The sequence below is a fragment of the Lissotriton helveticus genome, chromosome 1_1, assembly GCF_964261635.1.
Source record: "Lissotriton helveticus chromosome 1_1, aLisHel1.1, whole genome shotgun sequence".
In the NCBI taxonomy this organism is placed as follows: Eukaryota; Metazoa; Chordata; class Amphibia; order Caudata; family Salamandridae; genus Lissotriton; species Lissotriton helveticus.
In genome coordinates, this window is record NC_136057.1 from 1,603,322,163 (window position 1) to 1,603,337,742 (window position 15,580).

General features: G+C 44.4%; 1 protein-coding gene across 4 annotated transcripts in view; it reads left to right on the forward strand.

Moving 5' to 3' along the window:
• The window catches only part of PCBP2 (poly(rC) binding protein 2), a 37,918-nt gene extending 25,295 nt beyond the window's left edge, over positions 1–12,623 (forward strand). For all 4 annotated transcript variants that reach the window (XM_078687794.1, XM_078687837.1, XM_078687820.1 and 1 more), the window contains one exon: positions 12,211–12,623. In XM_078687794.1, the coding sequence (XP_078543920.1) occupies positions 12,211–12,247 (37 nt within the window). In that variant the 3' untranslated portion in view covers positions 12,248–12,623. The remainder of the gene's footprint in view (positions 1–12,210) is intronic.
• The last annotated feature ends 2,957 nt before the right edge of the window (positions 12,624–15,580 follow it).

Here is a 15,580-nt window from a genome sequence, read left to right on the forward strand (position 1 = left end):
AGATTGCCACATACTTTAATGTTCTTTGCAATCATTTTTCATAATTTGGTGAACCATGTAGAATTTATGCTCCAAGTGCATGGTCCCAAAAACTCAACTCTGGTCCCATTTTCTGGCAGTGGCTTAAGTTTGCTTTTTTTGGGCGAGGGTTCTCCTTTGAGTTTAGTATGTGATCTCTGCTTATCCCTCTTGATGCAGTCACTAATCGTTGATCTTTTGCTTTTTTAGAAAATGGAATGGTGTCCTCTGACTGGAAACAACAATTTTAAATACTTCTGAGCATGAGGCCCTAAGTCTCATCTACTTTAAATCGGCCTCACTAGTCTGTTAATTTTTTGGCGAATGTGAGATATAGTTGCAGGGTTCTATGTATGTATGGAGGGAGAAGTTTACAAGCTGGAAGTTGCCTGACTAGTTGTATTAATTACCTGTTACTGGCAGTGTTTTGGCTGTTCCTATAATTAGATTTTTTAAATTTTTATTTCTGTGACTTAATTGTGACTGCCGCTGCCCAACCAAAATACTTGCGACTCCCTGCTGGGTCTCAGTAGTAGACTGGTTAATTTCTTTTCTCTAGGGTAGATCTCAAGATCTTAGCAAAGGCTCCTTTTTAGGTTGAGCAGAGTCTGCTCGAGATCTATTGCTGCCCGTTTCTGGGAATGTAGACACGAGAGGGGCACGAGCGCAGATTTGACCTCGTGGGCGCGCACGGTGCCGTGCCCATCTCGTGCCTCATATTCCCGTGCGCAAACACACTCACAGCCACACTCACGCATGCGCACATACACAGGCACACACTGCATACACACGCACCCCCCCTTAAACAGACCCGCACGCACAGACACACCCGAACACACACGCGTACACCCCCCTCCCTCTCACCGGGCTCTTTCCGCGTGTCCCTCGGCAGCCAGCATTCAGCGTGCAGGGTTCCAGGACGTTCTCCCGGCAGTTCCTTCCTGTTTCTTTGCAGGCCCCGCCCACGTCCCAACGAAGGCTGCCTGACTTCCGCTAGTTGTAGTGTGATTTTACATCGGAAGTCGGAATGACGTGGTAAAGGCAAGAAGGAATGCATCAAATATCTAGTCCTTGTTTAAATGTGTGGCTTGAAATGGCGCCAGTGTGTTTAAAAAAAAAAAAAAAAAAATGCGGGTTAACAAAAAATGATATATTTATTTTTGCAGCGCTGGACGCTATAAGAATAGCATCCGTATGCCTTGCTTTTGTTCGGCTCTTAATGAGCGCACACTAGGATCCTGCTCCGTTTGCGTCACGATTTTTTGTCACTGTTTGCCTCTTGTAGCTCTATATTTGCGGGTTTGTTTACATCCGCATCCTGGAACTTACGAATGTATTCCTTGTTGGCCTGAAGATCAACAGGGCAACCTCAGCTGCCTAAGTGGTAGTGAGGGTGAACTATCTCCCTCACACTGAGGTTTCATAGTGACATCTCTTGACTTAGACAGCTCCATCTGGGACCTGGCTTTGGCCGGGGTTTCTCTCTATCTCCCCGGTCTCTCGCCAGCAGTGCGCCGTCTCTCCTTGTTTGTAGGTGTTCAGTGAAAGCAGGGGTGTTCAGTGGTTCTACATCCTTGGGAGCTAACATAGGCCGACTCAGGATGGGTGCATTGTTTTGCCAACTTCAGTGCTGTACATACTTGTAGTTTTAGGGTTAAATGCAGATAGTTGCCTTGTGCCAAAGCCTATTCTCAGTGGCAGGACCCCAAAGCTAGTTATGGTCTCTAGCCAATGGTTAATGCTATGGGCGAGGTTAGAGGTCAGGTGCAAGGGGTCTGAAAAGCTCTGATGTAGATTTGCTTTGAGAATGCATGCTAGGCCTTTCAGAAGGGACTGTATATTTACATGCCAACTGTCATTTTATACTTGTTTAACTTTGAGTAGCACTTAGATGTATGTTTAATAATCTCATTTTTTAATCCAATCTGAATGCGTTAGCATCTGGCAGGCTCCCATAATAAAAAACATTCACAAAACAATGTTATACATATTCATACATTGGACTTTGAGTCAGCCCTGTCCAGCCGTTGATCTATTTAGGTGAAATAATATGCTTTTTCTGCCCATGACAGCATGATGTCTGAGGCAATGGGTCAGCCCACTCCAGCCCATGGCTCTACTGAGCAGGGGGCTGAAACTGCCCACCCCCGGTAACAAAAATGGCCCCCCTGTCCCCAAAACCAGCCCCCACCCTGGCTGCCCACCGGGGAAACACCCGGTGCCCGCTACGGCCAGTCGAGCCCTGCTATTGACCTCTCAGTGTTTGGTGTGATCATAAATACACATTCAGATGAAAGTGAGTGTGCTTAAGTGCTAGGGCTTTCGCTCCAGGCAATTTAGTTTTGCATATTCTTCTTCACAGGTTTCCATTTAATTCTAATCTTACATCTTTTATTTTCTTAAGTTTTTATTTTGGGGGCGTGCCCAGCAGCTAACTAGAGTATTCTACCGATCCGCCATTTATTGCTCATTTCATTCGTATTACCAGGGTTTTAAGTGGGCCAGGTCCTGCTGGTACTCAGCACCACCAGTTCTAACAGGTATTTGCAATGCAATAGGTGTTGCATTTACGCAAGTTTAAGCTATTGGCATTGTAAATGACAATGCGTTTTATATATGTTTTAAAAAAAAAAATAAACCTAAATAAAAGGCATTGTCATTTACAATGCCAATACCTCAAACTTGTGTAAATGCGAGACCTATTGCATTGCAAATGCTTGTTTTCTTCTGCAGTCTGTTTGAGTTTTCCTCTGGGCTCTCGTCCCTGCTGCGGTTATACATTTTATATGCTTTCATTGGCAAGTCTTCATGCCTTGGATTTGCTTCTGTATGTAGAGATCATCTTTTCTTAGTCCATGGAGGGGTTGCTATTTTTGATTAGTCAGAATTAGTAGGTATAAGCCTGACTGCAGAAAAAGCAAAATGCACTATTGGCTTTCACACTAACGAAAAGAAACTTGGTCTTGAGCTTTTTAGGTCTCGCGACCTATCAATGCACGCAAGCGCATTGAGCGGAGCGAGAATTCATGTCCTCGAAACGCTCGTGAAACCAAGGGTTTCGTTCGTGCGGTTTTCTTTAAGTTCACGTGAAACAAGCACGCGCATCAGCCTCCCTCCCTCCCTCCTAATTGCATTTTTTTCACAGCCGCACAGCACATCAAAGGGCTTCTCCCAGCGTGTGCTGTGCGGCTTCTCCTCCCCTAATTATTCATCGCCGGCCGGCCGTACTTTCAGTTTCCCGGCCCACATGCTTCTTCTAGCTTTCGCTCTCCACCTAACTCGCCCATCTAGCTTTCTACGTACACATAGAAAACAAATACATTGGTTCACTTCTTGCTTTTAATTTCTATGAACGTGTGTACTTTGAAGAACTTCTACATTTTTTCTCTTCATATTCACTGAGTTCTGGTACCTCTGACTCTTGATCAGATCTTCTCCTCCCCTAATTATTCATGGCCGGCCGCTGGCCGGCCGTACTTTCAGTTTCCCGGCCCACATGCTTCTTCTCTAGCTTTCGCTCTCCACCTAACTCGCCCATCTAGCTTTCTACGTACACATAGAAAACAAATACATTGGTTCACTTCTTGCTTTTAATTTCTATGAACGTGTGTACTTTGCTTGAAGAACTTCTACGTTTTTTCTCTTCATATTCACAGAGTTCGGGTACCTCTGATTCTTGATCAGATTTGAGGTGGTCTGGTCTGTCTCTTTCTCGCGAGGTTACCTTTAATTTGGGCGCTCCTCTAAGAATTGACACATTTACAAACACCTGGTGGGCTGATTTGGGGGTTGGAAACTTCCGATAAAGGGACTGCACGTGATTGGGGGGAAAAAATCATCATTTCCTATCTCTTTCTATTCCTGTCATCCCTTGGCGTTGCCTTTTCCACTTCTTCCCACCCGTCCTTTGTGTCTTTCTTGCCTTGCTGCCCCCTCCGTCTCCTATACTTCTGTTTGCACCCCCGCCACGCTCCGCCTTTCATCTCTTCTCCGTCCTGGCTGCTTTCTCTCTTCCCTGGTCTCTGGCAGTCCTCCCCTGCTCCCCCCTCTGTGGCTTCACTGAAGCTGTCTGAATGTAGGTCAGCCGCGCGGGCCTGTGCTCCTGACCCCTCCCACCTGTAGCCAGCAACAAACCGTATATGTGGTGGGGTTTCATTCATCTCCACGCAGCATCACGATTATTGAACATATATTTGTAGTGATGTGCGCTTTTAAAGTAGGCTGCCTAGCAGAAATCAACATGGAGTACTGCGTGCAACAAACAGTACATGTGGTGGCGTTTCATTCATCTCCATGCAGCATCACGATTATTGAACATATATTTGTAGTGATGTGTGCTGGAAGACCAAGCATTTTATTATTTCCACTGATCAGAAATGATTAGACCCAGGGCAGCATTGCAGTGTTAACAAGACTAAATGTAGACCATGGCACATGACAGGAAGAGCTTTGAAAATTAAAGATGAAATTGTGGCACTTTAAAAAAATAAAGTCTAGACAAATGAGGCGCTGAGTGGGATAGCCTATAAGAAGCGACGCTGTGCACGGTCCTAAGTGCTACAAGGAGTACATAGAGCGTGTAGCCATGTACAGGGTTTTTCGTGCTTCAGACTGTACTCTGCAGCAAAAAAGCCGCGTGTGCACACGCTTTTTAAAATATCGAATCTAGCGTAACATGGATGATGGACAACTCAATTTTAGATTTGATTGTGCAAGATGAATTACAGTGCCATGCTTTATAGCATTATATCCCCAGTGAAATGTATATGTGCTATATGCACTTCATTTTTAATCAGTTCTATATGTATGAACTATTAACGTTTCTCTAACTTCCTATTTTACCCATACCATGTCTCTTTTTACAAGAAAACCGATATCTTATTACTATCAGACTTTATATGGGGTGTGTATGTTGACGAATATTGTCTTATAACTGTATTTTTACATTTACTGTGTAATTATTTAATGTAAATGTATAAAAAAAATTGCATACGTGCTTTGAACTGCAAACACACGTGGCGCTGCAGAATGCACATGAAATGCGTAATAAGATCGCAGTTCTGTTGCCGGGGACTGAGCCGATACCACTCTGACAAAATGATTAGACCAAACCCAGCTCTGGCCCCAGTGAAGGTTAGCAACAATCCAGGTTAGTAATCCAAGCATCTGTTTCCGATGGGCCGCCATATGCTGCTCACGTCTCGGCAGATGGAGGGAAGGGCCATAAAACCCCCCACTCCACTTCAAAGCGGGCACAAGGGATTCTTCAGAGTTGAAGGCCATCCCCCACCCATAATAGGCTGCCTAGCAGAAATCAACATGGAGTACTGCGTGCAACAAACAGTATATGTGGTTGCGTTTCATTCATCTCCACGCAGCATCACGATTATTGAACATATATTTGTAGTGATGTGCGCTTTTAAAGTAGGCTGCCTAGCAGAAATCAACATGGAGTACTGCGTGCAACATATATGTGGTGGCGTTTCATTCATCTCCACGCTGCCAATAGGTCTCGCAGTAGGAAAGTTGGAGCTATTGGTTTTGTAAATGACAAAGCCCTTTATGTTTTTAAAATGAAAACAAAAAAAAGGCATTGTTATTTGCAATTGTAATAGCTCCAACTTTCCTACTGCGAGACCTATTGGCAACGCCAGTGCTTGTTTTTTCTTCTCCCCTTTCCATTTAAAGTTAGCTAAAATGACAACCTAGTTGCATGCTGCAGTGGCCAATTTTAGTTGAAAATAAACTACAGCTTCTACCTAAACTGCAGTGAATCATGCTGCTGCATTTGATAGATCTGCAGCAATGTTACATTTTTGGCTCCGCAACGTTAGATATGTGATCTGATTTTTCTATCATTAAATTGTCAACTGATTGTGAACTGTTGCTGACTTTCCAAAGCTCTTTACCATTGGTGTGCTGTCGCTTGTCCCATAAAATTCTTGTTTCCTGCCCAGTCCTCCTTTGGTTTGTGCTGTGATTGTGTATCTTACAGCTTGCATTGCTTAATTGTGAGTGGTAATGGTTTCCCTGATCAGTGATCATGTTTTGGCCTTGCTCTACCTCCACCCAAACATTTTTTTGGTTACTTCTATTAACATACTGAATGGTTATTGTAAACCTTTCTATTGATGTGCCAACCAGCAGCGGGATATCTGGGTACTGAAATCTGGTCTAAAATTAGTGCAGGCAATGGACTAAGATTTCATGACCTAGCTTGCCATGGTTAATGCATTTGCCTGTGGTGGATCCGGTGTGGGAGGTTCTTTCGTGTCTGCATGATAAATCCATGAATTACTTTGGCATGGAATATTTTGTATGATTTTTGGACAAACTGGTCTTCTTCCTTCAGTTTCTTAAAATTGTAGTTAGTGCTGAAAATGCTGTATGACCTATGTTGACGACAGGTTTTGACTGATATGAGGGGCTTCCTTGGAGCAATAGTAATATAATGGTTTGAGGGTTGGAACACATCTCCACTATAAGGGGCTGTAGGCTTTTCCATCTAACTTTCAACCAAAACTAATTGCTTATTCAAACTGCTGTATTAAAAATATTTCCACCAATTTCAAATGGGGTTCACTTGTGCATCTCTCTTAACACTAACTTTCTCTTCGGTGTAAGTTTTAATCTTTGTTTTCTTCAAGGGTTCATGTAATTACCAGCGCAATAACTATCTCAAAAAATATTCCCCTTGGTCTGGACCACTACCATCATTCCATGATTGTTTGAGCCGATCATCCCCTTGGGAGGCTTGCTATCGGTCTCCTTTCTGTGGTGCAGACTATAGTGTTCCAAATTTGAAACTGTTTTATTTAGTGTCTTTTCCCCGAGATTATCTTGTTACTGGGAACACTTTCAGTCCCTAGATGGACGGCACACAAGTCGAAAGGATCGCAGTTGTTGGTCTCCGTTATTAATTTCACTTTCATTGCCCATCCAGCTTAATATAGTAATTTTCGAGTCGATTACAGACTACCGTTCGACACCCCTTCACAACTGTTGGACTCTTTACATAAAAGCAGTTGAACCACCGTTTACAAGCCGCTTTTTGCGGCATGCTCATGGAGCATGCAGTCATTAAAACAAAACTGGAGTCTTTTTCAGTTAAGGGCAACCGGAATAATTGGGCAGCTAGTAATTATGTCAAGCTGGAATGGTTGAGAGCGGAGGGCATGTGGGCATACAGTGGTTTAATTTCTTGGTGGAAAAAACAAAGTAGTGTTGAACATGAGGGTTGGGTTATTGTAACCTGGTATGGCTGATGCAACCTTTACCCTTCTGCCAGATACCAAAAAGGAAATACAATCACTTTAATAGGTCGCCTTCTATTGTGGTAAACGTAAGTCTAGTGAAGATGTAGAGGGGGAGAGATAATGGGGAACATATGTTTTGATCACGTGTAACGAGGCTTGCAACAGGAACATTATCTACTAATGTTTGTAACAAGCGTACCTCGGTATGGCCCACCCTGCAGAACCAAGGCTGTTACTTTAATCTCAAGAGTGACTGTGAATTAATTTAATGTATCCACCCATCAGCCAAGTCAATCATTGAGACCATATTTTTAAAGAGCAGTTTCTTCCTCCTTCAAGCATCCCTCTGCTAGTTCACGTCTGAAGAAAAAGGACCTGACGTAATATAGTTACAAAGTTTTCACTTGGAGCACTATCTCGGTGCTTTCAATCTTCTGTTGTAATAGCCCAGACTCAATTGCCTCTTTTCCTGTGCAGGTTGGAAAGATCGAAGCAAGTATAGGTTTAACGTTGGTAACTGTTACATTTTAATAGGTATACATCATTATGTAACCATTTGTGTACCATCTACTAATGGTTCTGGTTAGCTAATTTTAAAACTGTAGTAAATTATATAATTTATGATTTCGGTTTTAGTTTTCAAATTTAGTGATGGCTAGAATACTTTTCTAATGTATATTTGAAAGCACTCTTTTGACGGAGGCAACCTAATGCTTAACTGACAACTATATATAAGCTTGTCCTTTTCCCTTCCGGATCATCTCTGCCCATATTCAATACCACCCCTTCCCTTCATCATGGAACTCCTTTTGTAATTTATTTTTAGGTCTCGCGTGGCGTACTGCGCACATGCGCAGTCGAGCTCGCGAGATTTTATATTGTAGTGTGAACTTCACTAGCGAGGGTTAAGCCCCGCCCCTCTTCTCCATTGGCTGGCCTCCTAAACGGTGGCCAGCCATTGGAGAAGAGGTCCTAGTGACGTTCTCCTTTCTCTCTAAGCCCGGTCTTTTTTGTGATTGGATTCCTTGACTTACTGCTGAAGTAAAAGGTTTCTTATCGTCTTTATGGGTCCAGATGGCCCCATAAAGAAGATGAGGAACCTTTAAGTCAGAAGGAAGTCTGGGCGCCCAGTCTGAAAAGGGACGGGGCTTACAGACAAAAGGCTGTGTCATGGCGAGCGCTTGTTCTAGCAGCCGGGATTCAGACATTTCAGAGAACTGCAAAGCTGGGAGGAAACAAGGGGCACGGATCTCGTGGGTCCATCTGACCTCCGAGGGCGTCGGTTACCCGGGCTGGCAGAGGAGGCAAGGGCTCTGTGTGGACTAGGCGGAGGCATGACCAGCGCAGGGGCTGTGAGGACCGAGGCAGTGAGGCTCCGGCAGCCAGACTTAACCCGTGCCCCCTGTACCCTGCACAGTTGAGCGCCCTTCGGCCACCATGCCTGCCATGGAGCTCACCCAGAGCTGAATCCAGAAGATCTGCGTCCCCAATGATGACTGCCCTTCCTACCGCTCAGGGGTGAGTGTTGGGAGCCCTTGCGCAGCGTAAGGGGGGCGTGAAGTAATTCAGAGCGTGCATGGCGTGCAGTGGCACACACCAGTGAGGGGTAGAGCCGGGTGCAGGTCGGCAGTACAGGGACCCGAAGGCATGTGGCATCCATCGGAGAGTGATGCATGCTTGCGCGGGGTGAGCGTGTGAAAGGATGGCGATGCGCACATGCGCAGAAGAGGCAGGCGTGCTGGCATTCAGAAGACACGATGAGCTGAGCCGGGAGGTTTGCTGATGGGTATGCTTCAGTTCAGATGGAACTGAAAGACTTGATGTAAAATTGGATGGTTGTCCTAGGGGAAGTCGTGCATGAAGGAGAGTAGGAATGGGGGGGGGGGGGGGCGCCAGCACTAATGCACAGTGTGTGTATGGTGAATTGTCAGAGACAACACAGCCTAGAAGTTGTTTTCACTGTCGCGCCCTGACTCTACAGAGCACCTTTTGAAGCTGCATCTGTGGACACTAGGTGCCTTAAAAGCAGGGCCGGACCAACCTTGCTTCGTCCTATTCCATTTGCCAGATCTTCCGGGGTGTCTGCTGTGATTCCCTTTTTTGCAAATAGAGTATGAGGGAAGATGACTCATTGCGTGGACATCTGTGTAATGCACAGAAAACTAGTCTGTGGTGTGTGAGTAAAGTAGAGCACTGCACGTCGGGGTGTGCAGTGTCTGCATGCATTGCAGTCAGGTCACTTTACCTGATAAGTCACGGGTCATTATGGCTAGTCGTGCTGTGTTTGCACTAATCAAGCTGTGGTACTGGTGGTGGCGGCTGCCAGCAGCTGATCGTATTTCAACGACTAGTGGGTGGGGCTAAGAGGCGTGCAGCTGCGCCTGACTGCTGCTCACACTGGCCTGCAGTGCCTGTGAGGTCTGCTGGGGCGTGAGTGGGCGCAGGCGTCCGTGTCCTCTGGTACCCGGGCAGTGCAGTAAATGCCGACGCGTGACTGCCTCGGAGAAACTTAAGCTATGCACCGTCAGCCACAAAATAGTTTGGTGGGTTGATGCACCTGCTGGGGGAAAAGGGTTTGTGGCCTGAAGGACGCACTGGGGACGGTTCTATTACTTGTCCCTGCTCAGCATGTTATGTTTTTAAGTGCGACTAACATGCAGAGTACGTGGGACGTGTGACATATCTATATTCCGGCGCCTCTCTTCAAAGACCTAGTGATCCTGGCCTAATTACATAATCTCAATATCTTCAGTTTCCTGCTTCTTCTAAATGCTGGGAGCCTGAGCAGAGGAGTCAGTAGAACCAGTCTAGCGGCCGATAGATTAAATATGAGGGTTTTTTCGTGTTTAGTCCTACAGGCTGAGCGCCCGCTGCAGAGACCCGCGTGTAAGAATCTTGTAGCTGATTGGTTGGCATCGGGGGCTTGCTCCACTGTCCTGTCACACCTCAGTTGTGTTTGGTCCAGATAACCCTTGTTAAGCTCAGTGTAACTTCATGATGTGCTCTGCGGTGATTGGGAGAGGGTCTGTCGCCCACCCCCAGTCAGTCTGATCTGGGGGAGGGGGTTGTACGCTGCAGGATACCTCCTCCTGGGAGGTCTTGCTCATCTTGAGTCACGGTTTAATGTGGGGGCAAGGGCTTGCTTCTGCTCTATAGGGCCTTAGTCACTAGGGCTAGCTTCTCACTGGCCGCGAATAAGGCAACCAGGGAGGGTTCTGTGCATCCCTTTGAGACAAAGCACGTGTGTATGTTCGTATTACTCTGGTATGACAACGGTAGGTGTCTGTAGGGTGTTGTAAAGGTGCTTCGCTGGTAAGATATGTACGTGGTGTCAGAGGTTCAGGTCACTTCTAAGCGCCCACCTAGGGTTGTTCGCCGACTGTAGCGCTTTTCGCGCATTGTACTGTACTCTTCTACGTGTATTGATTGCAGAGGTTGTCGTCGTGCATCTGCGCAACTCTACTGGTAATCCGCTTGGACGCAGGCACCTGCCGTCTGGTTATCTGTGTGTGTGTGTGTGTGTGTGGCTGTGTGTGTGTGTGTGGCTCTGTGTGTGTGGCTGTGTGTGGCTCTGTGTGTGTGTGTGTGTGTGTGGCTCGGTGTGTGTGTGTGGGTGGCTCGGTGTGTGTGTTGCTCGGTGTGTGTGTGTGTGGCTCGGTGTGTGTGTGTGTGGCTCGGTGTGTGTGTGTGTGGCTCGGTGTGTGTGTGTGTGGCTCGGTGTGTGTGTGTGTGGCTCGGTGTGTGTGTGTGTGGCTCGGTGTGTGTGTGTGGCTCGGTGTGTGTGTGGCTCGGTGTGTGTGTGTTTGTGTGGCTCGGTGTGTGTGTGTTTGTGTGGCTCGGTGTGTGTGTGTGGGGCTCGGTGTGTGTGTGGGGCTCGGTGTGTGTGGCTGTGGCTCGGTGTGTGTGGCTGTGGCTCGGGGTGTATGGCTGTGGCTCGGGGTGTGTGCGGCTCTGTGTGGCTCAATGCAATAGGTCTCGCATTTGCGAGAGATTAAGCTATTGGTATTGTGAATGACTGCCATTTATTTATGTTTTCAAAACCAACACATATAAACATTTTTTGTCATTTACAATGCCAATAGCTCTAACTTTTTCTAAGGCGAGGCCGTTTCATTGTAAATACTTGTTTTTAACTTTATTTTAGCTATTCAGGGTTTAGAAGTAACGTATGAATAGGAAGTACTTGGAAACAATTTATTTTGTGTTTGCCAGTTTTTCTGTGTGTGGTAACCTCAGTTATTTGACTGCACAACAATGCGCTTTCCAACCCACTTCACAGCCTGTTTGGAATTAATCTGACGAGTAGTGTATTCTGTCTTGATCCGTTCTCGCTGATAGTAGAATATAGGGCAAGCGTGTGTGTGTATATTATAGCAGTTAGAGAACCAGTAGTTCAGTGAACTGGAATAGTGGGTCTTGATCACTGTGGTGTTTATAGCATAGTCTATATCTTTTTCATGAATGGTCTCCAAAATGACTTTCTTTTTCTTCCAAGTGTATTGAAAATTTGGAACATACTATACACAATCAAAATCCTGGTTCCATTCTTCTAGGATGGAGGTTTTTTCTGTCTGCTAAGTAAAACGTAATGTGTGTTTATAGCTTTATTTCTTACCCCCCTCCCCACTGTTGTACTGTGACGAAACATTTAAAGTTCTTGTTGAACATGTGGCGAAGGGGTTTATTTGCCAATGATGCTTCTAGAACTGGGTTTACTAGATGAAAGTCTCTTCCCTTCAAGGATGGTATGATGCAATGCATATTGCAGGCCAAGAACTAACTACTTGGAACATTAAGCTTAAACTTGTGTTGATTCCACTCTAGTTATGTGAAATGGATCTGTGGGTGGAGTATCTTCAGAGCATTAATGTCTGTATATGGCGAGGTGCTATATCCGGTGTCTTGTGGCTAATTTGTTTCCTGTCATGTTTTTCAGGCTTTCATCAGAGACTGGTGGAATGGGAAGCAGTTAGAACACCAAGGCCTTTCTCAGAACTCTGCTCCCTTCCTGCTGTTCATTTACCCATGATCCATCTGTGTAGTTTCCAAGCCGTCTGCAATTCCAGGTTTTAACTAGTTTGTAAATTTCAGTTTCTATGCTTCCCATCCACTCGTGAATTTTTTAAGAGAAGTTTTAATTCCTTTTTTCAGCTGTTAAAATCGCTGACCCATGTTTTAGTTTTATAAGGCTTTCCCTCTGTTCTGTTATTTTTTTTTTTTGTTCATGAAGATATTTCTGTTATGAAATGTAAAGGGTGGAATTAATGCATTTCATTTCGGTTTAGTTCTGTAACGTCAGGAATTTTTCAAAAAAAAAAAAAGAAATAAAAAAGATGGACTGGACTCTCAGTTTGTGTCAACAGTCTCTTTGTCTGTTTAATAACTTTTGTGAACGAAGTGAAAAGCTAAGCAGTTGTTTCCAGACCTGGAAGTTCTGGAAATTGTCTTGTTGTTTTAATCATGTTCCTCCTGTTTGATTATCGACTGGTTCTTTGATAGTTTGCCTTTTGAGGAAGGATACTTCACTGTTCTGCGCTTGGACTGAGTCTGCAGTATGCATTTTTTAATGCTGGAATTGCATGAAACTTGTGCAAGAGCGTCTCCTAGCAGCTGCTGAAGAGGAACAAATGTACACGTGTAGCAAACTATGGCAATAAATAGGGTCACGTGTTTACATACACTCAGAAGCTGCTGTTGGAATGAGGTCATGAGAAACGGTGAGAGCAAGTGTACTTCAGTTGTAATTAATGGAGTTCTTCTCAATTCTATAAACTATTAAGAAAATATCTTGGGTGCAAAGTACGACCCTCGTCCTGCTGCCTTCACCGTGCTAATGTTTCATTCCAAAATATCGGTTCTTGATATTTCGAAGTATCTGAGAAATAAGTGAAGAGAACTAAATAGACTGAGCATACGTTTCGTTCCCCAGTTAGAAGTCCAACTTGATAGACTGTTCCTCCGTACTGTATTATGGACTGTTGCTTTTCTTTGATTTGACTAATGCTTATAACTATGTTGCTGACAATTCAAGCTATTCCCTAACAAACAGCACTCCGTTCTGATGACACCTCAAACGTCCTTTAGGTTGCACACATCAAGTGCAAGGTCTTAAGATTCTGCAGATTGACTCAGTGGTGAGTGAGCAGGTAAGTCCTCCATTTCTATCAGAGGATGGGGGAACAGGGGAGGTTGGGGGTAGGGGGGGTGGTCGCGGGTAGGGGGGGTGGTCGCGAACCAATAACAAGTGACCCATGCCTGCCTCGTATACAATTGCCCTCTTACATGATGATACACTTTTACTGGAAAACTATTATCTGCTTTCAAAATAAAGTGTAGCATGCCAGTAACCAATGGGGCCCCACTGTTCTTTTAAACTGCTGATTAGGCGGTGTCTTCATCCCACTCACATATTCAGTCGATTGTAGACAGACACTTGTCTCTTTTAATTAGGCTTCGGTGGGGCTTGTCACTCTTAATCCCATTATCCTATCAAAATGGCAGGTTAGGGGTGAAGGGCCTGCCTTCAGCCCTATTCTGGCATCTGATGGGGCAGTAGCTTGTTTTTCATGCCATGACTAGCTGTAATTTTGTGACGGATTCAGCTTGTTTATACTGGCGCGTAATTCATAGGAGTCTGTATCCTGTAGCAAGAATCTCAATGAGTACAATGGTAAAATTGTTAATACTTTAACTTTCTTACTATAAAGTTTTTGTCTATACTTTTATGGATACCTCTGGTATCTGAAAGTTTTTTTTAAATTGAATACTTTTGTGTGCGCGTGCATGATGGATAGTTTGTGTCTGCATGTTTGTGTAGCTTTATGGGTATATGCAAGAGTGTATCTGAGTGTATGTGATGGATGTCTGTCTTCTGCCAATAACACTATCTGTTCTCTGCTCCTTCATTAAAATCGTCCTTTTTAGGGCGAGCCTAGGCTGCGCATGTGCTGCTCTGCGAGGCATGCTGTATTGAAGTATGGAATTAAAGCTCCGCCCACTCAGCCATATTTTTAATTGGCTTGTCCTTATCCTTTATAAATGCTGGCTTCCGATTAGTTAATAGGCTTGTTAGTACCGCCTTGTCTTTATTTGTAACCTCCCCTGAGGACTGGCCCTTTACTTTGTTGCACTGTGTATTTTATTTAGACTGTTAAAACGATTTTTTTTAGTTTCTCCTACTGCAGGCACGGCGTGCTTTCCTGCAACATTCTATTCAAGAAAAGGGGATAAGCCTGAACCTTGTATTTTTTTTTTTTTAACCATTCAGTTTCGCTTAGTGGCCAATCACTACTTTTTGTTTGTACCGGTATTTTTATTTATACCTTTATTTTTCAGATTCTTTTTGTTCTTCATTAGTTTCAACATGAAAGACAAGTGTCTGATAATATCTGTTCTATATACAACTTATGTTGCAAAACATTTTAGATACACATGAATAGAAAAACAATATATCAAAAATACATCACATTTAACATTTATATACAACTAACGAAAAGACAGCCAGCATACTTTCCCACCAAAGTTGGTGGACAAGCTAACTAAGTGATCTTAGACTTCTTTTTAACGTCTATATCCGCTATATCCGCTATCAATGGCTACACAGGGAAAAGAGTTTATTTATTGTGATTTTTCTGGAAGGGAAATTATTTCCTTAATACCCAGTCTAAAGTTAGTCGTCACTCCTCTGTTTTGATCATATGCTGACGCTTTTCGAATCCGGGCGTTAAGTAACCGGATTCTCTTCAGGGCTTATGAGTTTTTGCAGCGTTGGTATTTTCTGAAATGTGGTGGTTGTATTCCCATCCAGTTTTGAGCTACTGCAGGGTGAGCTGTCTCTTGTTTGAAGGGCTTTCTTTTGCGCTGTTCTTATCTTTACTGGTTTATATGGCTCGGTGTGCATGTGTCATCCTGCGTGCAGGGCTTTTTTCAGTTGGACCGCTCGATCCGATGAGTTATTTTGTTGCAGCGATTACTTTCTCTATTGCCAGAGTTTGCGGTAGATGCCGCTCTTCCTCACGTTAGTGCTATCTTGCGCGCGTACCCTCATTCAGGGTTATAATTTAGCTGCATTTTTTGTTTCCTTCGTGGATACCATTGCAAACTGCAGACATTTTCCTTACTTATTGTATTTGAATTTATATAGCGCTTACTATCCAGGACAAGGCGTTGAAATGCTTTTTCGGCGAGTAGCACGGTACTCCGGGACCCATAGAGGACTAGTGTTGAATTAGTGCAATGAAACTTGCAAGTATGTTTTTAAGTGGTGCATAGGTTTGATCGCCGAAGGATAGAGCAGGAAAATGGTT